The sequence below is a fragment of the Ovis aries genome, chromosome 14 (assembly GCF_016772045.2).
Source record: "Ovis aries strain OAR_USU_Benz2616 breed Rambouillet chromosome 14, ARS-UI_Ramb_v3.0, whole genome shotgun sequence".
NCBI lineage: Eukaryota > Metazoa > Chordata > Mammalia > Artiodactyla > Bovidae > Ovis > Ovis aries.
In genome coordinates, this window is record NC_056067.1 from 58388031 (window position 1) to 58407857 (window position 19827).

Consider the following 19827-nt stretch of genomic DNA (forward strand, 5'->3'; position numbering starts at 1 on the left):
AGAGACAGACATCTCTAAGTTTAAAACAAAAGCTAGAAATGATTACAGTCAGTGACGAAGGCATGTTGAAAGCTGAGACAGGCTAAAAGCTAGGCCTCTCACACCAGACAGCCAAGTTGTAAACTCAGAGGAATAGTTCTTGAAGGAAATTAAAAGTGCTACTGCAGTGAACACACAAATGATAAGGAAACGAAAAAGTCACGTTGCCGACGTGGAGAAAGTTTTAATGGTCTGGAGAGAAGAACAAACCAGCCACAACATTCCCTTAGGCCAAAGTTGAGTCCAGAACAAAGGCCCTGACTCTCTTCTCAGAAGGCTGAAAGAAGAGTGGATGCCGCAGAAGAAAAGTCTGAAGCTAGCTGAGGTTGCCTCTTGAGGTTTAAAGAAAGAAGCCATCTCTAGGACACAGAAGTGCACGATGAAGCCACAAGTGCTGATGTAGGAGCTGCAGCAAGTTACCCAGAAGATCTAGCTGAGATAATTCATGAAGGTAAGCTAAACTGAACAAATTTCCTATGGAGATGAAATAGCCGTAAATAAACTGTTTCCTGGTGTTTAAGCTACCCAAGCTATGGTACTTTGTTAGGGCAGTTCAAGCAAGCTAATACAAGTTCCACGCAAAAACAGTAACCTGAGAGACCTGGTGTGCTAGGCTAATATCAGACAAAATAGACACTAAGTCAAATTTTTTGGACAAAGAAGGCCATTATATGTTTAAAAAAGGGTAATAACTCATCAAGGAATTACAACACTTATGAAAATATGCACCTAAACAAGAGAACCCCAAAATCTATGAAGCAAACATTGACAGAATTTAAGGAAGAAATAGAAAACAATTCTAGAATAATATCTGGAGACTTCCATTTCCCTCCTTTTAATAATAGAGAATACATCCAGGCAGCAGTTAAATAAGGATACAAAGAGTTTGAGGAAGACTATAAAGACACTTTTTGTCTTTTCATACTTTCAAACTGTGGTGCTGGAAAAGACTCTTGAGAGTCCCTTTTACAGCAAGAAGATCAAATCAGTCAATCCTAAAGGAAATCAACCCTGAATATTCATTGGAAGGACTGATGTTGAAGCTGAAGCTCCAATGCTAACCCACCTGATGGGAACAGCCAACTCATTGGAAAAGATCCTGATGCTGAGAAAGATATTGGAGGAGATGGTTGATGGCATCATCAACTCAATGGACATGAGTCTGAGCAAACTCTAAGAGTTAATGAAGAAAGGGTAGCCTGGCGTGCTACAGTCCTTGGGGTCGTGAAGAGTTGGACACAACTGAGCAACTAAACAACAAGGATAAAGACACTAGCTCTGGGATTTCCCTGGTGATCCAGCAGTTAAGAATCCACCTTGCAATGTAGGGGACAGGAGTTCAATCCCTGGTCTGGGAACTAAGATTCCACATGCCATGGAGCAAATAAGCCCAACAACTACTGAGCCCACGCTCTAGAGGCCAGGAGCTGCAAATACTGAGCCTGTGTGCCCTAGAGCCTGTGCTCCATAACTAGAGAAGCCACTGCAATGACAAGGCTGCACACCACAAGGAAGAGTAGCCCCCGCCCACCACAACTAGAGAAAAGCCCTTGTGTGGAAATGAAGACCAAGTGCAGTCATAAAGAAAGAAAGAAACCAAAGAAGAAAGAGGACCCCTTATAACCAGCCCTCCCAGAACCCCACAAGATCAAAGTACACAAGTCTGTCATAGGCCATGATTAAGATTTTGCCTTGGTCTTTGCCCAAGAGCACTACCACTGGATACTGGAAGGGTGAACTAAGTGGAAGGAAAAAAATGTTTCCTTTGAGAGCTCACAGGAAATAAACATTTGTTTTCCCATAGAACTTTTCCACTTCTGGAAAGTTTCCCCAACATTATTAACGGTGTGACTTCCTCTCTGCCCTTCTGAGGTCTTCCTGGTGTTCATGCCTTTGATACGTCCCCACGCATTCGCTTTTTTCACTTTTTTCACCTTGTTCTCCACGTTCTGGGGCTCTCTAGCTTACTCCAAAATGGAAATAATATTCAGGTCAAAAAGAGTTTTCTGCTTAGAAGAGTGGAACATTAATGGGCTGTAGATTTTCTAGAGTACACCACTAGCCCTTTTTTCTTCTAAGGAGAGAGGACATCAGCATGCCTAGAAAAATATTTTGGGACTTCCCTGGTGGTCCAGTGGCTAAAATTCTGCACTCCCAATGCAGGGGACCCAGGTGTGATCCCTGGTCAGGCAACTAGATCCCACATGCTACAAATAAAATCCCGCATGCCACAACCAAGACCCAGCTCAGCCAAATAAATATTAAGAGGAAAAGGGGGGAAAACATATATATATATATATATATATATATTGCACAAATCTGTTCCCGACTGTCTCTTTTTGAATGTTTAAGGAGTATTTTTTTAAAAGATACCTAGCTGTCTTCCAAGAACTACCAAATCAAAAGTACAGGGTAAGAGTGGGTACAGAATCAGTTATTTTTAGAAGTTTGCCATAAGATTTTGTTTTTACTCATCTTCTGGAGCCATTACTAATTTAGTATGGAGGGCTTCCCTAGTGGCTCAGTGGTAAAGAATCCACGTGCCAACGCAAGAGACATGGGTTCAATCCCTGGTCTGGGAAGATCCCACATGCTATGGAGTAACTAAGCCTGTGCACCACAATTACTGAGCCTGCACTCCAGAACCCAGGGAACCACAACAACTAAGCCCACGTGCCACAACTACTAAAGCCTGTGCACCTAGGGCCTGCGCTCCACAAGAGAGAAGCCACCACAGTGAGAAGCCCTTGCACCACAATTAGAGAAAAGCACATGCAGCAACAAAGACTCAGCACAGCCAAAAATTATATAAATATATACTTTTTAAATCTAGTGTGGAGTGTGTGATCATCTAAAGAAAGGGGAAGGTTCAACTCTGTTTCACTTCAGAGTCAGCCCAGCTTCAGGCTTAGCCAAGCAAGGCAGGGGTTCCCCAGAGACTCACTGGGGCAGATCCTGACTCCTGGAGGGAAGTGATCCTCACCCACGGAGAGCAGGTTCCTGAGGGTCTCCACCATCACGTCTCTGTACAAGGCCCTCTGAGCAGGGTCCAGGCATTCCACTCCTCCTAAGAGAATTCGATGGCCACATCCTTGAAGGTCAACTGTGCCTGAAATGAAAAAACACATTTTCACTGAGGGACCAGGTGAAGAGTTCTTATCTTCACACAAGATGTGAATAGGAAAGAGGCAGTAAGGATTGATTCAGTTGAGGTGATGGATCATTTTGAGTAAGGTTATTGTGAGTAACTATTTGGCCCTAATTTTATGGCACTTCCCTGGTGGCTCAGACAGTAAAGAATCTGTCTCCAATGTGGGAGACCTGGGTTTGATCCCTGGGTCGGGAAGATACCCTGGAGAAGGGAAAGGCTACCTACTCCAGTATTCTTGCCTGGGGAATTCCATGGACAGAAGAGCCTGGCAGACTACAGTCCATGGGGTTGTAGAGTCGGACATGACTGAGTGACTAACACTTTCACTTTTTCAGTTTTATTATATTTTTCCAGCAAAAGATATCAAATCCACTGAATCACTATAGATTTCCCATTTGTGAGGATGATAAAAGAAGTACACAGATGAAAATTATCCAACACAGTATTGTTCATATGGAGGAGATACAGGTTATGTTTTACACACTACATGATATTCAGTACCTGGAGGAGCCAGAGCATGAACAGTGTCTTCAAGCATGACAGGATCCATATATATGCAGAATCAGGGGCCACATATATGCAGAAACATAAATCTGTCCATTTAACTCCGGTATTTGAAAAGTGTTATTCAGTCATGTCCTACTCTTTGTGACCTCATGGACTGTAGCCCCCCAGGAGCCTCTCTCCATGGGATTTTCCAGGCAAGAATACTGGAGTAGGTAGCCATTCCCTCCTGCAGGGGATCTTCCTGATCCAGGGATCGAACCCAGTTCTCCTGCATTGCAGGCAGATTCTGTATCACCTGAGCCACCAGGGAAGTCATTAACAAAAGTCAGCTGGAGTTTACTCCACTAATTTTAAAAAATGATTCGATATTAAGGAAGTGTACTAATGTTGTACATTAATCTAGCAGATTCAATGAAAAGAAAAAAGAACTTATCACAGCAATAGACCTTTGAAGAAATACTGGATGATTTAGGGATAAGCAACAAAGTCCTACTATAGAGCACAGGGAACTCTACTCAGTATCCTGTGATAAACCATAATGGAAAAATATGAAAAGAAATAGAGATAATTTTAAACAGGAAAGATTAGAACTGTATGGAAGACAGTGTTTTTAAATTATGTCAGGTGAGGCTGTCTCAAGCAAGATCAGAAAGCACAGGGCAGGAAAGAAAGGTTTGTGTTTCACTGCAAAGACATGGTTGGAGAAGGCAATGGCAACCCACTCCAGTACTGTTGCCTGGAAAATCCCATGGATGGAGGAGCCTGGTAGGCTACAGTCCATTTGGTAGCAAAGAGTCGGACACAACTGAGAGACTTCACCTTCACTTTTCATTTTCATGCATTGGAGAAGGAAATGGCAACCCACTCCAGTATTCTTGCCTGGAGAATCCCAGGGACAAGGGAGCTTGGTGGGCTGCTGTCTATGGGGTCACACAGAGTCGGACACGACTGAAGCAACTTAGCAGCAGCAGCAGCAGCAAAGACATGCTAAACTAGGAAAGACACCAGGGCATGTATAAAGAATTCAACTACAAAACATAGCTTTTTAAAAGATATCAAAAGAAAAAAAGCTATCAAAAGAGAACTGAGCAAAGTATGGAAATCATGTTTTATTTCCATAAAAGCATGAAACTGACTCACAAGTAGTTGGAAAACAGAGATACAAAGGATTGTGATTTTCCCCCAAATTTTCAAAAGATGAAAAGAATACAGCATCAAGCTTTGCTTACATTGAAGGCAATCTCACAGGTTGGCAGTGGGGATGGAACCTTTGCAGCTTTAGGGGAGGACATCTGACAAAATCTATCAAAATATGAAACGCGCCATTCTTTGTTTTTTGTTTTTTTTTTGCTGTGCTGGGCTTTCACTGCTGCACAGGCTTTTCTCTAGTTGTGGTGAGTAGGGGCTACTCTCTAGTTGCAGTGCACAGGTGTCTTATTGTGATGGCTTCTTTTGTTTAGAAGCACAGGCTCTAGGGTTCATGGGCTCAGTAGTAGCAGCTCCCAGGCTCCAGAGCACAGGCTCAATAGTTGCATTGCACCGGCTTAGTTGCTCCAAGGCATGTGGGATCTTCCTGGATCAGGGATTGGTCCTGTATCTCCTGAATTGGCAGGCAGATTCTTTACCACTGGGCCACCAGGGCAGCCCAAAATGTGCCATTCTTGTCCCAGCAGTCACATGTTAAGACGCCCAAGAAATCCTCAGACCTCTGCTAAAAAGTCAGTAGGCTCAGAGGTAGCCACTGACACATTCTCTATGTCAGCAAAAAAATGCAAAGGTCTCTTGTGTCTTCATTAGAGAATGTCCCGGTAAAGATCAAGGTGTATCTTGTGTTTACTAATGTGAAAACCACTTCCAGCCACATTCTGTGATCATTTTTTAAATGTGCTTAATAAAGGATTACCACAAACATGCCTTGAAGAATTTTTCCTAAAAATCTCATAATGATGTGAAATGCAGTGTTACAAGATTTGAGCTGAGTCTTGCCACAAAACTGACAACAGTGGTTCCTCAATGAGACATGAGGCATGGTGACAGAGAAGAAGATGCCTCACATCTTAGCACCTAAGCCTCTGCTTTATTGGAATTTTGACCACAACAATATAAATAAATAAATACCTCACATGATCTTAAAAGAAAATTTAATAATTTATTAATAATGGTGGAGCCAGAATTTAGCTATAGCCTCTCTGATGACAAAGATAAAGTTCTGTGCTCCGCTGTCTTTGTTTTTTACCTTAAACACCTGCTAGGAGGCAGTCCTTGCAGGAATACCATTATCCCTGTGGGATGAATGTACTGAGAATAAGTTTTTAAAACCACTTGTTAGATACTTAGACTGACTCCATATTTTAAAACCAATTATCGAATGAAGCATCCTGAATCCCTGATGTCTGTTTCTGAACTTTCTTCTGCATTCTGAATCATTAATATTTTGAAACCAAAAACACCACGATTCACTTGCTTAGCTTTGAATGCATTATTAAATCAGGCAGAGCTGGTTTCCTCTTATCACTTTTCTTTTCCAGAATTTTCCAACCATTCCTACACATTAGAACGTGACTTCCATCCTGGCTGATAGAGAGCAGACAGCGCATCCAGATGGGCCCTAAGCAATCCCTGCTGCCCAACAGCACTGAGACCCTGTCTCCAATCCGTGGGTGTGAAGCCCTGCCCAGGACGGTGCCCAGGGGAGCCTCCTCACAAGGCCAGGTCACCAGGTCATGGGGAGACGGGATCTAAGTGGAGACGACAGGCCCTGAGGGAAGGCCCCAGGTGAGTGTGCATGTACAGGACTCAGACAGGACACTTCAGAGTCAGACACGATTTGTGAGTCCAGAGAAGGGCATTTCAGGAAGGACAGACTGAGAATCCACTGAGAATATGACCTTACCTGAGAAAGAGCCATGCCTGACTCCTGTTCTTTCTTCTTCCTCCTCTTCTAGGTTTCTTCCTCAGGCCAAGACTGGTCTTGAGAAGACAGTCCTGAGTGTCAAGAATATGCCGTTTAGTGCTTGGGATCAACACACCCCCTTCCTGTGCCTCAAACACACACACAGGGAGGACCTCACCACGCGGAACCGACAGTCCTCTGTGCCCACTGTCTCAGGAGGGACTCAGGACAGTCAACTCCCGCAGAGTCCCAACATGGGAGCTTTCTCACACTTTCCCTCAGATAATGCTGCCCTCCTGTCGTGACTTACAGCCCCTTCAGGTTCATGCCCAGAGACCTGCCCCCAGCACCTCGCTGCCAATGAAAACCCCTAGCACCTGACCCCAGTCCCCTAGACACTCCTATAAGCTCCCAGTGGGCCCCCCACAATATTACAGGATAGATACCCCTACTGAGTGCACACTCTGCCATAGGATCCCACAGCATGTCCCAAATGTCAATAGCTTTTGTTCCGGCAGGAGGACACCCACCAGCCCAGGATCCCATATATTCCTTCTTGGACTGTGTGTGTTAGTCACTGTCATGTTGGACTCTTTCTGACCCCATAGACTGGAGTTTGCCAGGCTCCTCTGCCCATGGAGACTCTCCAGGCAAGAATCCTGGAGTGGGTTGCCATACCCTCCTCCAGGGGATCTTCCCGACCCAGGGATCAAACCTGGGTCTCCCACATTGCAGGCAGATTCTTTACTGTCCGAGCCATCAGGAAAGCCCTCCTTCTTGGAGACCCCACCCTAAAGTCAGGCACAGCCACAACATCCTAATGTAAGAGTAATGTCTCCAACAATCCACGTTTTCCACGGAGACTCTCGTATCTTCCATCTTTCTAAGATGTCATCTGTTTCCTGCAGAACCCACATGACAGTAAAGCTTGGGCAGTATAATGAGATTCACCCACTTAAAACATAGCAGATTACCCCCAAAATGGTCTGCGAAATTCTTCCCTTTAACCTCTTATGGGTCAATGGTCCTCACACTCATTAGAGACCCCACAGAGGTTACTACATAGAATAAACTTCCTCAGTCTGCCTCACTATTCAGACACGAACTCCTCCACAGCCAAGAGTTTGGCTGCCGATGGCTCACAACTCAGTCCTGCCTTAAAAACAGGACTCAGCCACATGGACTGGCCTCCACAACATCACAGCACCTCGCTGGACAGACAATGTCTGGTCAGCCCTGGATGGGAAGGCTTGTATCTTCCCTCAAATTAGACCAGTTCTGGAGGGTCACTCCATCTCCGGAGCCCCCTTCTGTAAAGTCCTACAGTGGAGTCTGGATTCTCGTCCTGAGGGCAAAGGGAAGACATGGAATGATGGAAGGGATTAACACCAGAGAATTCGTCCCTGCTCTGTTTCCCCCTCTGCTTTCCCTGTCACCTCTTTCCCCCTCTTTCTGTCCCAGGACCCCTCTCTCTGTTGTCCAGGGCACCGATGCTTTTATTTCCCCCTCATTCTCTCAGTTCCAGGTACCTGCCCCTTGCGGTTCCCACATCTACCCTGATCAACGTCTCTCTCACCCAGTTGGCTTCCCTTTGTCTTTTTGGAGGAGCCTTTCTATCTAGGTTTCTTCTGACTCACTCTTTTGTTCTGACTGTATCTCCACATCCACCTGGTCCATCGTCTATTTCAGCCTCTCTTTTTCACTCTTCCTTTCTCTGTCGGTCTTTCTCATCTCCTACCCTGTACATTCACAGGTACGGAAGAGATAGGGAGATGTCCTCTACCCACGAAATGCATTTTCCAGTGGGGCTTTGGGAATGTAAACACACCACGACAAGCACAGACAGTGGAATGCGTTATGTGCAGAAGAAACACAAAAAATGTAACCAAATGGGTGCGTGTCACCTCTTCCAGCGCGTGGGGCAGAGAACTCCATGGAGGTGAGTGCAAAGTGCAAAGGATGACTACGGAGGGGAGGGGCCGATTCCTGAGGCTATGTAGACAGGGAAGCTGTCAGGAGAGGGGTGATGTCTGCACGACCCGGAGGCAGAGAAGATGTGCCCTCCGGGTATATACGGCCTAGTGGTAGACGAGAAGCCACCTCGGGAGTGAGAGCTTTGCACAGCGCGGCTGAGAGACAGAGAGAGGATCGGAGCCTGTGGAAGTCACTGCAGGCACTTCAAGCAGGCAAGAGGCGTCACCTGGACCCAAGGCTGAAAGGCCAGTGCGGAGACCCGCTTTATAGAGCGATTTTAACTCGAAGTAGACTAGGACTTCCAATCCTCCGCGGAGCTGTCAGGCGTTGAATGTCTCGTGATGCTGCCGGGACTTACCGAGGGCGGACGAGTGGATAAAGGGGATCTTAACGTACATGAGGACGCCTCAACCTTGGATGTGGCAGATCGGGGTCGTGAGGGGCGTCGAAAATACCCAGTCGTGACAGAAAAACCGAGGGCTGCGCCCCTCCCTCCGCTTCCGGGTTTGCGGGAAATTGCGCCTGCGCAGGCGGAGCGAGGGCGGGGCCGGTGAGGGGCGGGGCGTGGGCGGTGGCAGGGACTGAACCGAAAGCGAGAGGGGCGGGGCTGGATGGGGGCGGGGCCGACTGGGCGGGGCCTAGAAGAATCAGGATCTGGCTTCTGTCCCAGTTTTTCTGCCCAGCAGGGCATGATCCTCTTCTTCAGAATTTTCTTTCTTTCTTTCTTTCTTAATTTTTTTAAAATTATTTATTTATTTTCGGCTGCTCTGGGTGTTCCTTGCTGGGCCAGGGCATCTCCTTACAGTGGCTTCTCTTGTTGCGGAACACGGGTTCTAGGCGCTTGGCTTCAGTATTTGCAGCACTCGGGCTCAGTAGTTCTGTTGCACATGGGTTTAGTTGCTCCGCGGCAAGTGAGATCTTGCTGCATCAGGAAAGTCCCTTCGGTGTCCCATGAACCCTACCGCTTCTTTGCTATTTTAAGTTAATGTTTCATCAATGATGGAGAAGGAAATGGCAACCCACTCCAGTATTTTTGCCTGGAGAATCCCATGGATAGAGGAACCTGGTAGGCTACAGTCCATGGGGTCGCAAAGAGTCGGACACCACTGAGTGACTTCACTTTCGGCCACTTAAATTTCAAGCTCAGATGTTTTACTCTTAAGTTGAAAATGGCTGAAGTCGACGCTCTTTTGCAAGCGGGTAGTGTTGAGTAAAATAATTTAAAATGACATCATCTTACAACTCAGAAGTCCTCTCCACAAAGGTAGTAGAGGAAGGAAACAGTTTTACTATTAAATAAGTACTAAACCAGAAAGTGATGTCCATCACAGGCAATCTGCTAAGAGACTGCAGACTGAAAGTCCTAACCTGTAATATTAGATAAGCAGATACAAGTGTTTACATACTTGTTCTCAAGATAAACAATAACTCGTTCTCAGATAAGATGTGATAGCATCATTTGTCACAAAAAGTTCATCCTAACTTCACCAGGTAATTGGACTAATTAGTGTTAGCTAATTATCTTTATCCAGAGGAAAAACAAACTTCTATCTTTATGACAGGAGAGAGTTCTGCAGCATGGAACAAGGCACCTGCTAAGTTAGGTTCTTGTTGTTCAGTTGCTAACTTGTATCCAATTCTTTGTGACCCCATGGACTGTAGTCCACAAGGCTCTGCTGTCCATGGAATTTCCCAGGCAAGAATATTGGAGTGGGTTGCCATTTCTTTCTCCAGGGGATCTTCGCCTCCCAGGGATCGAACTGGAGTCTCCTGCATTGGCAGGCAGATTCTTTACCGCTGAGCTACCTGAGAAGCCCAAGTTAAGTTCTTACCCTTATGCAGAAACTGGGAGGTAAGTTTGCTATCTCCTTTGATGTTTACCTTTCAGAGAGATGGCTTCCAGATCCTTGAAATATTCCTGGGTTGCAAAATTGACAAGAGCCTTGTTTAGCTTTTTTTAAAGGTTGTACATACATTTCAAGGAAGCAGGAAAAGAACTTACAAGTTTCTAAAGGAAATGCTCTAAGAAAAGGGGGGGAAATAGTCTCTTCTCTTATTCTCAACAAAGAAAATTAAGCCAGGTTTGTTTTTTTTGTTGTTATTATTTTTAGTTTGTATTTGTCCTTAGAGAAACAGCATGCATTCATACATTAAGGCATTATTTTTTGAACATCTAATATAGGTTCACAAGAATGGTAGCATGCCCTCTGTCTCATGACTGTGCTGGGAACCTCACATGAATTATGTGATTCAATCCTTATAACACTGTGGGAGTTGAGTGTTATATGTCTATCTTCCCTAGGAGGATTTGGGTGCTGGGCTGTGCCTTTCTTGGGGATAGAGATTCCTATGCCTCTTCAGTTTCCCTGTCACTGATCATTAAAATGATCTTACATGTGATGGCAGCTCACTCAGTATACATGGAAGAGAGGAAGGCAGAAAAGAATGGTGGGATTAGGACTTTTCTGATGACGAAGTGGATAAGAATCTGCCTACCAATGCAGGAGGGGCTTCCCTGGTGGCCAGTGCAGGAAATGTGTGTTCCAACTGTGGTCTGGAAGATCCCACATGCCTTGGAGCAATTAAGCCTGTGTACCACAGCTACTGAGCCTGTGCTCCACAACAATAGAAGCCACCGCAATGAGAAGTCTTCACACCACAACAGAAAGTAGCCCCTACTCACCATAACTAGAGAAAGCCTGAGCAAAAAAAAAACAAATACCCAGCACTACCACACGATAAATAAATAAATACATTAAAAAAAAAAAAGAATGGTGGGATTAGTCATTCTGAGTGATCTTCAGATGCTTTGTCCATTTGTGTTCACATATTTTGTTTTTAACTTGTGAAATAACCAATGGGCCCCTAAGAGTCGGAGACATGATGCTTCGAGTAATTCTCTAAATACAAGTTATAAACAAAAAAGCAAATAAACTTACCAAACTTTAAGTTCTTTGCTCCCTTCTGTGTGTGTCCAGGTTTCCAGAAACTGGGAATTCTGAGTCCAGTTCTGGGTTAGCAGCAGAAGTCACCCTAAACTGAGTTCCCTTCTAAGTAGTTGTGAGAAGGGAGGATCTGAGGACACGTAGAGGATTGGAGAGATTAAAGAGGTAAATTCGTATCTAAGTTATTTTAGAGGGTACCTCTATTTCTGTGAAGAAAGCTGAGCACCGAAGAATTGATACTTTTGAACTGTGGTGTTGGAGAAGACTCTTGAGAGTCCCTTGGACTGCAAGGAGATCCAACCAGTCCATTCTGAAGATCAGCCCTGGGATTTCTTTGAAGGAATGATGCTAAAGCTGAAACTCCAGTACTTTGGCCACCTCATGTGCAGAGTTGACTCATTGGAAAAGACTGTGATGCTGGGAGGGATTGGGGGCAGGAGGAGAAGGGGATGACAGAGGATGAGATGGCTGGATGGCATCACTAACTCTATGGACATGAGTCTGAGTGAACTCCGGGAGTTGGTGACGGACAGGGAGGCCTGGAGTGCTGCAATTCTTGGGGTCGCAAAGAATCGGACATGACAGAGCGACTGAACTGAACTGAACTGAGAGTTCTATGGAACCCCAGAGACCCCAGCTAGGCAGAGATCGGCTCTAGGGTGCAGCTTTGGAGACAATTGAACTTTGTGTGCACATCTGTTGTTGGGCCAGAAGTGTTAGGTAGAAACCTAGCAAATTTGGAGGAGCAGCTCTAGTTAGGGCCTGTGGGCCCCTTCTCTATTTATACAGCATGAGGTGAATCTGGCCGGCCAGCCCCCTGCAGTCCTAGTGCTAGATTCAGGATCTGAGGGCTACAGGCTTTCCCTTGTGTGTGTAGGCCTGAGGCTTTAGGCAGGCAAGGGGAAGGGTGGGGAGATAAAGTACCAAACGGGATGGTGGTAGGATGGGTTTGTGCTGCAGATTTAATATGTCCCAGGGGGCTGAACCCCGCAGCTTCTTCTTGTGGGCTTGGGTCAGATTGGATTCTGGGTGATTGATCAGAGCCCCAGACCGATATAAGCACCAAGTTGTTGCTGCAAGTTTGGATCCTGGATAAAGGGGCTCTAAAGGGGCACTGAGATAGAAGACTTCTGGGCAGACGTGTACCATCTGGGCAGGAAAGCAGAGCAGACACCTTGAGAAATGAGGCGGCTCCACCTTGAGGGCGGAGTCTCGTCCCACGAGGGGCGGGGCTATCTCAAGTTCTTGGGCACACGCGCAAGTTTAGGTGTAACGTGCATAGGCGTGAAATGTGACTTGTGGGCTTGCTAGCGGAGGCCGTCACTTCCTAAATTCCTTGGAGGAGCTACATCTTGAAGACCTGTGCCCAGTAAGGTCCTGCCGTCTCCTTCTGACCATGGCTTTTTTTAATACATTGCTTGTGGTATCTAATCGTGACCATAAAATTCATGATACTGTCTTCAAATCTTTTTCCCCATGATCAGCAGAAAAATGACAAAGGTACAAATATTTTTTCTTTATATCCCCATGGTACTTTTATTTTATTTGAAGTATAATTGATTTACAATGTTGTGTTAATTTCTGCTGTACGGTAAACTGACTCAGTTATGCATGTATATGTATTCTTTTTCATATTCTTTCCCATTATGGTTTGCTGCAGGGTATTAAATATAGTTCCCTGAGCTATACAGTAGGACCTTGCTGTTTATACACCCTATGTATAATGGTTGGAGAAGGAAACGTAAACCCACTCGTGTTCTTGCCTGGAGAATCCCAGGGACGGGGGAGACTGGTGGGCTGCCGTCTATGGGGTCGCACAGAGTCGGACACGACTGAAGCGACTTAGCAGTAGCAGCGTGTATAATGGTTTGCATCTGCTCCCCAAACTTTCAATACTTCCCTCTCCTACCCTGTTCCTAAGTTCTTGTTCAGAAATCACAGAGACTTCTCTGGCTTTCGTTATTTAGAGCCATGTCTTCTGACAGATAGTGATGTCTTTTTTAAAAAAAAATTTATTGCAATACAGTTGATTTACAATATTACGTTATAACAGAAATTATGTTTTATGTGTGATAGTGTGAAATCATGGAAAATATATTTATTACTCTCTGCCCCTGGTTCCTGGCACAGAGCACCTAAAACTCTTATGATTTCCTAAGTGATGAGAGCACTAGGCACATCTTTTTTTCTAATTTTGGTCTTTGATTCCTGACATAGGGCACCAAATCCTTTAGAATTTCCCAGGGTGATAAGAGTGTCTTTTGTTTTAATGAGACAAATCTTGGTGGGCTCCTGGATGGGAGCTAGTCACCAGAAAGACCAGTCTACGATTAGAAGGTGGGAACTTTCCATTCCTCACTTCCTACCCAGTCTCCAGAGACAGGAGGACTGATAATGAAGTTAATGATCAATTATGCCTATGTGGGACTTCCCAGGAAGTCTAGTAGTTAAGACTCCAAACTTCTACTGCAGGGGGCACAGGTTCCATCCCTGGTTGGGGAACTAAGATCCTGCAGACCATGAGTACAACCAAAAAAAGAAAAAAGAATTCCTTGTAGAAATTCCCTAACTGCCCAGTGGTTTGGATTCTGCACTTCTACTGCAGGGGGGTGCGGCATGAAGTTTGATCCCTGGTAGGGTATTCTTCAAGGTATTCTTCACACCTGTTCAGTGTGGTCAAAAAGAAAAACAAACAAACAAATAATGATGCTATGGAGCTTGCAGAATCTCAGTTCCCCAACCATTAGGCCACCAGGGAACTCCCTTCTTATTTTTGAATCTTTAATAATTGGCATCTGTTTGGGTTTTTTTTTTTCAAACTTTAAACTTTTTATTTTGTATTGGGGTATAGCTTGTTAACAATGTTGTGGCAGTTTCAGGTGAACAGCGAAGGAACTCAGCCATATATACATATATTCATTCTCCCTGGCATCTGTTTTTCCATATGACAAGAAGCCTAGGGTGGGCCACCCCAAAACGTGCCTCAGTGCAAATTTTGAATTCAATCTACTTAAGAAACGACCAGTGCAAGGGAGACACTCTGATCCTCCTTTCTATCTCCTGAAAGCAAGAAATAAATCTTCATGTGGAAGGTTCATTCCCTGCCTCTGGAGGTAGAAGGATGCCCTTATCACCAGAGATAAGAAATCCAGGCAAGATGCCTGTGTAAACTAAACAAACCTTGGAAATTCCCTGGTGGTCTAGTGGTTCAGTTCAGTTTGGTTCACTCAGTCCTGGCCAATTCTTTGTGACCCCAAGGACTGCAGCACACCAGGCCTCCCTGTCCATCACCAACCCCTGGAGGTTACTCAAACTCATGTCCATTGAGTCGGTGATGCCATCCAACCAACTCATCCTCTATCTTCCCCTTCTCCTCCCACCTTCACTCTTTCCCAGCATCAGGGTCTTTTCCAATGAGTCAGGTTGGTCATAACTTTCCTTCCAAGGAGCAAGAGTCTTGCTAGTGGTTAGGACTCTGCATTTTCGCTACCTAGGGCACAGACTCAATCCCTGATCTGGGAATTAGGATTCTGCAAAATTCGTGGAGCAGCCAAAAAGAAAACACACACACACACAAGAACCCACCACCTTATTACTCTTTAATTTACTATTCAAATATCCGATTCTGTTTAGATTCTTCACTAATCGAGCATGCAAAGCCTAAGTTTCTATGTCCTATCAATTCCTTGCAAATTTGTTTTTTCTTTCTCAAAAATTATAAAAGCTGCCTGTTCTGGCCACTTCTTACGACACCCTTATGGGGTTTCCCTGGTGGCTCAGCGGTACAGAAATCTGCCTGCAATGCAAGAGACGCTACTGGAGCCACAGCTTCGATCACTGGGTCTGGAAGATGCCCTGGAGAAGGAGATGGCAACCCACTCCAGTATTCTTGCCTGGAAAATCTCCTGGACAGAGAAACCTGGCATGCTGCAGTCCATGGGGTCGCAAAAGAGTTGGATGCGACTTAGCAACTAAACAACAAAAATTAGGTTCCTATGACACCTCCATGTGCTCAAATTAAAATTTCCTTTTCTTCTTTTATTACCGAAGCAAACTTGGGTCTGCTCACCTAAGTGCAATAAAGCCAATCTACTGACACCAGGTTATGGAAAAGGAAAATATGGAATTTGTATTTGTATTGTAAAAGCGCCAATACAAGGATGGGTGGCTTATGCCCAACAATCTCTAACTCCGTCAGGGTTTTCAGAGAGGAGTTTTATAGGCAGAATTTGGGGCAAAGGCTGCAGGGTGTGGGACTCTCATTGGTTGGAGGCGATGCTCCAGGAATCTTGTGCTCAGCCTGAAGCTACCATCTTCCACCTGAGTTGGGGGACTTAGTTCCTGCTGCTGCTGCTAAGTCACTTCACTCGTGTCCAACTCTGTGCAACCCCATAGACGGCAGCCCACCAGGCTTCCCCATCCCTGGATTCTCCAGGCAAGAACACTGGAGTAGGTTGCCATTTCCTTCTCCAATGCATGAAAGTGAAAAGTGAAAGTGAAGTCGCTCAGTCGTGTCCAACTCTTAGCAACCCCATGGACTACAGCCTACCAGGCTCCTCCGTCCATGGGATTTTCCAGGCAAGAGTACTGGAATGGGTTGCCATTGCCTTCTCCTTAGTTCCTGAAGAAGAGCTCAAAGATATAGTTCTGCACTGAATATAGTCCTTGAGGAGGAACAAGGACCCCTGCCCCAAAGCTGCTCTATTGCTTCTCCCTTGTCTCAGCACCCCCTTCCTTCCCTGATTAGCAATTGAATCTGCCCTTTGGAACTCAGGGAGGGTCATGGATCCTGAATGAAGCCTCCTTTGGTGATTAGGGAAGGTCTTGGAGGCTGAAACCTATTTCCTACAAATAAGATGGGGGGCAGCGCTGGAAAGAAGGGGGACACAGAAAAGATCTATACCTGAGAGGGCCTGACAGTATACTGCTCCATTTTCACCGGAACTTAACATAAGCAGGACTATCACTAAGTACATCTGAAACCCAAAAGTTTACCACAACTAGATGTTTGTAAGGTGTGTCTGAACAAGTGGGGATAAACTTGCTCAAGTTATTAAGAAGTCCTCAAAGTGAGTGGCTGCAGCAGGTTTGTCCTCGGCAGAGTGAGAACTACAGGTCTAACTGGCCGACTTGCACGCACACTTAGTAGTGTCCAACTCTTACAACACCAGGGATGCATGCCAGGCTCCTCTGTCCATGGGATTTCCCAGGCAAGAATACTGGAGTGGGTTGCCATTTCCTCCTCTAGTGAATCTGCCCGACGCAGGCATTGAACCCGCCTTTCCTGCATTGCAGGCGGATTCTTTACCACTGTGCTACCTGGGAAGTGGAGTGGCTAACTGAGTGATAAAGACTTAACCCTTGATTCATAATCTAATTGTCTATTCCTAAATTATAAAGGTACTCATACTTGCTGGTCCTATCAGACAAAAATTTCATATGGATACATACGGCAGTTACTGTTAAGTATTACTGAATATTAAGGAGCAATCTGTACGTTTAAAATTTGTTAAATCTATTTTTAAAGGTTATTAAAGCATACCATGTTAATTTGCTTTTGTAATCAAGATGACTAATAATTTCAGTTCAGTTCAGTTCACTTCAGTCGCTCAGTCGTGTCCGACTCTTTGGGACCCCATGAATCGCAGCACGCGAGGCCTCCCTATCCATCACCAACTCCCGGAGTTCACTCAGACTCACGTCCATCGAGTCAGTGATGCCATCCAGCCATCTCATCCTCTGTCGTCCCCTTCTCCTGCCCCCAATCCCTCCCAGCATCACAGTCTTTTCCAATGAGTCAACTCTTCGCATCAGGTGGCCAAAGTACTGGAGTTTCAGCTTTAGCATCATTCCTTCCAAAAGAAATCCCAGGGCTGATCTCCTTCAGAAAAATTTCAGTTGCGTAAAGTCAGTCATGTATCGTTTAAAAAAAAAAAAAACAACAAACAAACAAAAAAACGAAACCAAGAGACACGCACAGAAGAAACAGCCAAGCCCTTCCAAGCTCTGACAACGCAGAGGAATTGAGAGCGGAAGCCCTGGCCCCGCCCCTGCCTGGCCCTGTCCAATTATGCCTCTTTCCACGCCTCCACGGTCCCGCCCAGTCCAGGCCCCGCCCCCGAATTGCCCCGCCTCCGGGTTGCCCCGCCTCTTCCCTTCGTTCCCCGCGCAGTTTCCTGCAGACCCGGAAGCGGTTATCGCGGAGCGAAGGTCGCCCTACCGGAGCGTGAGTTTCATCTTTCTTGTTTAAACCTGCGCTTTGCGGTACGCTGTCCTGCATACCTGGGTCTGAGGGTCAGTACGAATCTTAACGTTCCAGCAGTCATCCTCCACCCGAAGTAAATACGGACTTCTCCTTGAGAGGGGGTAGGGGTGGGGTGCCGCTTCTCCGTCTTTTTGATATCCGCGAGCTGCTACCCGTGCGCTGCTCGCCCCTCAACCTCTCCCTCTCTGCCACTGGAGGACAGCGCCAGCTGCCCGGGTGCAGGAAAGGGCGCGTCATCTTTGTGACGCTGGGACTCTGGAGAGTCTGCTGCGTTCCCGAGACACACGTCCCTTCACTTCGCACACTCCTCAGCAGAGTCGTACCAATCCCCAGGCCTCCCCGTGTTAGTCACCGCCTCTCCTTATCTTGCGTTGGGGAAGGAGGTTAAAAAGAGCCTGTCTTGAGACACCCATGATTTTTCTGTCCGAAATTCTACCCCGCTGAATAATGTGTCTTATTAATGTGAAATTAATAGATATCTAATTCCAGGGCTTCCCTAACGGCTCAGTGACAAAAAAAAAAAAAAAAAAAAGCCGCTTTCCAAACAGGAGACGTGGGTGGATCCCTGGGTCGACAAGATCCCCTGGAGAAGGAAATGGCAACCCACTCCAGTATTCTTGCCTGCGAAATCCCATGGACAGAGGAGCCTGGCGGGCTACAGTCCATGGGGGCACAAAAAAGTCAGACAGGGCTAAAAACAATCTAATCCCATGTATCCACTTGAGGGGCGGGGGACGGGAATGCACCACGTAGAAGTTGAGAATGGTGTTTTATTTGGCAGAAAAAACTGAGGACTTAAGCCTGTAAGACAGCCTCCCAGATCTCTCAAGAAGTAAGGGAGGAACCAGGGTATATAGGAATTTTGCAGCAACCAAAACAAAAACCAGGTAGTTGGAACATCAAAAGAGGAGTTAATTTAAGGAAACCGGACATCTCAAGCTAATGAGTTTAGTACTTTTTTATGCATAGGAAAATGTTAGCGTTTGGGTACATTGAAGTCATTCGTTTGGTATGCACCTTATCATAGTATCTATGGCTTTTCTCCATCCTGAATTCCCTCAGAGTGCACAGTTGGGGTGGCTGCAGTGGCTCTTGCAACATCCTTTGTTTAGATAAGGCTGGCGACATTCTTCATCCAAACATCTCATACCTGGGACTGACCCACTGAGGGACTGACCCACTGAGAGAATTAGGAAAATGAGGAAAGGAAATTGAAGGGGAACCATTCACAGATGCCACAGTGAAGGATAGATGAAGTTTAGTCACTTAGTCGTGTCCGATTCTTTGCGACCCCATGGACTGTAGCCTACCAGGCTCTTCTGGCCATGGGATTTTCTAGGCAAGAGTACTGGAGTGGGTTGCCATTTCCTTCTCCAGAGAATTTTCCTGACCCAGGGATTGAAGCCAGATCTCCCACATTGTAGGCAGATTCTTTACCATCTGAGCCACCAGGGAAGTCCTAAGAAACGGTTATTGTCCTAAAAAATAAAACAGCCAGTTATTTTACCAGCAGAATGGGTTTATTAAGGAATTGCAATACAGGACAGGCAAACAGTAGCAGGAAACCATAGACAAGACTGACAAGCCATGATGAGGAATTGCTTTATAGAGAAAAGGGAAAGTTGAGAGTAGTTGTTTTGAACAAAAGTACTTTGGAGGGAAGTGGAGAATTTGGAAACATAGCCAAGGTGTTTTCTATTGGCTGGGCTCCTGGGCGGGGAGGATAATTCCTTTTGGGGTTTGTAATTGTCTTCTTGGCATTTGTAATTCTTTTTTTTACTGCCCCCGCCCCAAGTGCTCAATATCTTTTTCTGTTTTGAAGTATTTGTTTATTTGGCTGCATTGGGTGTTAGTTGAAGCACTGGGAATCTTTGCTGTGACTTGTGAGCTTCCTTGCTCTGGGGTGTGTGGAGTGTTAGTTCCCACACCAGGTATCCAACCCTTGTCATCCTTTGCCTTGCAAGGGGGATTCTTAACCACTGGACCACCAGGGAAAGTCCCTGTAATTGAATCCCAGTGGTAGTGCCTGAGGCCTTTCCCTGAAAACCTCCAG

At 45.7% G+C, this 19827-nt stretch overlaps 1 protein-coding gene and 1 long non-coding RNA gene across 26 annotated transcripts in view; one reads left to right on the forward strand and one right to left on the reverse strand.

Moving 5' to 3' along the window:
- LOC101107129 (uncharacterized) overlaps positions 1 to 9072 on the reverse strand; it is a 37092-nt gene extending 28020 nt beyond the window's left edge. The window contains exons 1-3 of one of the 2 annotated variants that reach the window (XR_001020579.4): positions 8923 to 9072; positions 6591 to 6682; positions 3023 to 3148 (exon numbers count right to left, since the gene is read on the reverse strand). This is a non-coding gene — a long non-coding RNA (uncharacterized LOC101107129). Of the gene's footprint in view, positions 1 to 2983; positions 3149 to 6590; positions 6683 to 8922 lie in introns of both variants that reach the window. The other variant, XR_001020580.4, reaches the window with a different exon arrangement.
- Positions 9073 to 13603: 4531 nt separating this feature from the next.
- The window catches only part of LOC101107382 (zinc finger protein 501-like), a 28747-nt gene continuing 22523 nt past the window's right edge, over positions 13604 to 19827 (forward strand). For 12 of the 24 annotated variants that reach the window (XR_006056238.2, XR_006056236.2, XR_001435599.4 and 9 more), the window contains exon 1: positions 17688 to 17803. Coding sequence is in view for 1 of the 24 variants with exons in the window: in XM_042232344.2 (XP_042088278.2) it covers positions 17580 to 17735 (156 nt within the window). In the remaining 23 variants the exon portion in view is untranslated. Of the gene's footprint in view, positions 17804 to 19827 lie in introns of all 24 variants that reach the window. The other 12 variants (XR_009596393.1, XR_009596397.1, XR_009596399.1 and 9 more) reach the window with 2 other exon arrangements.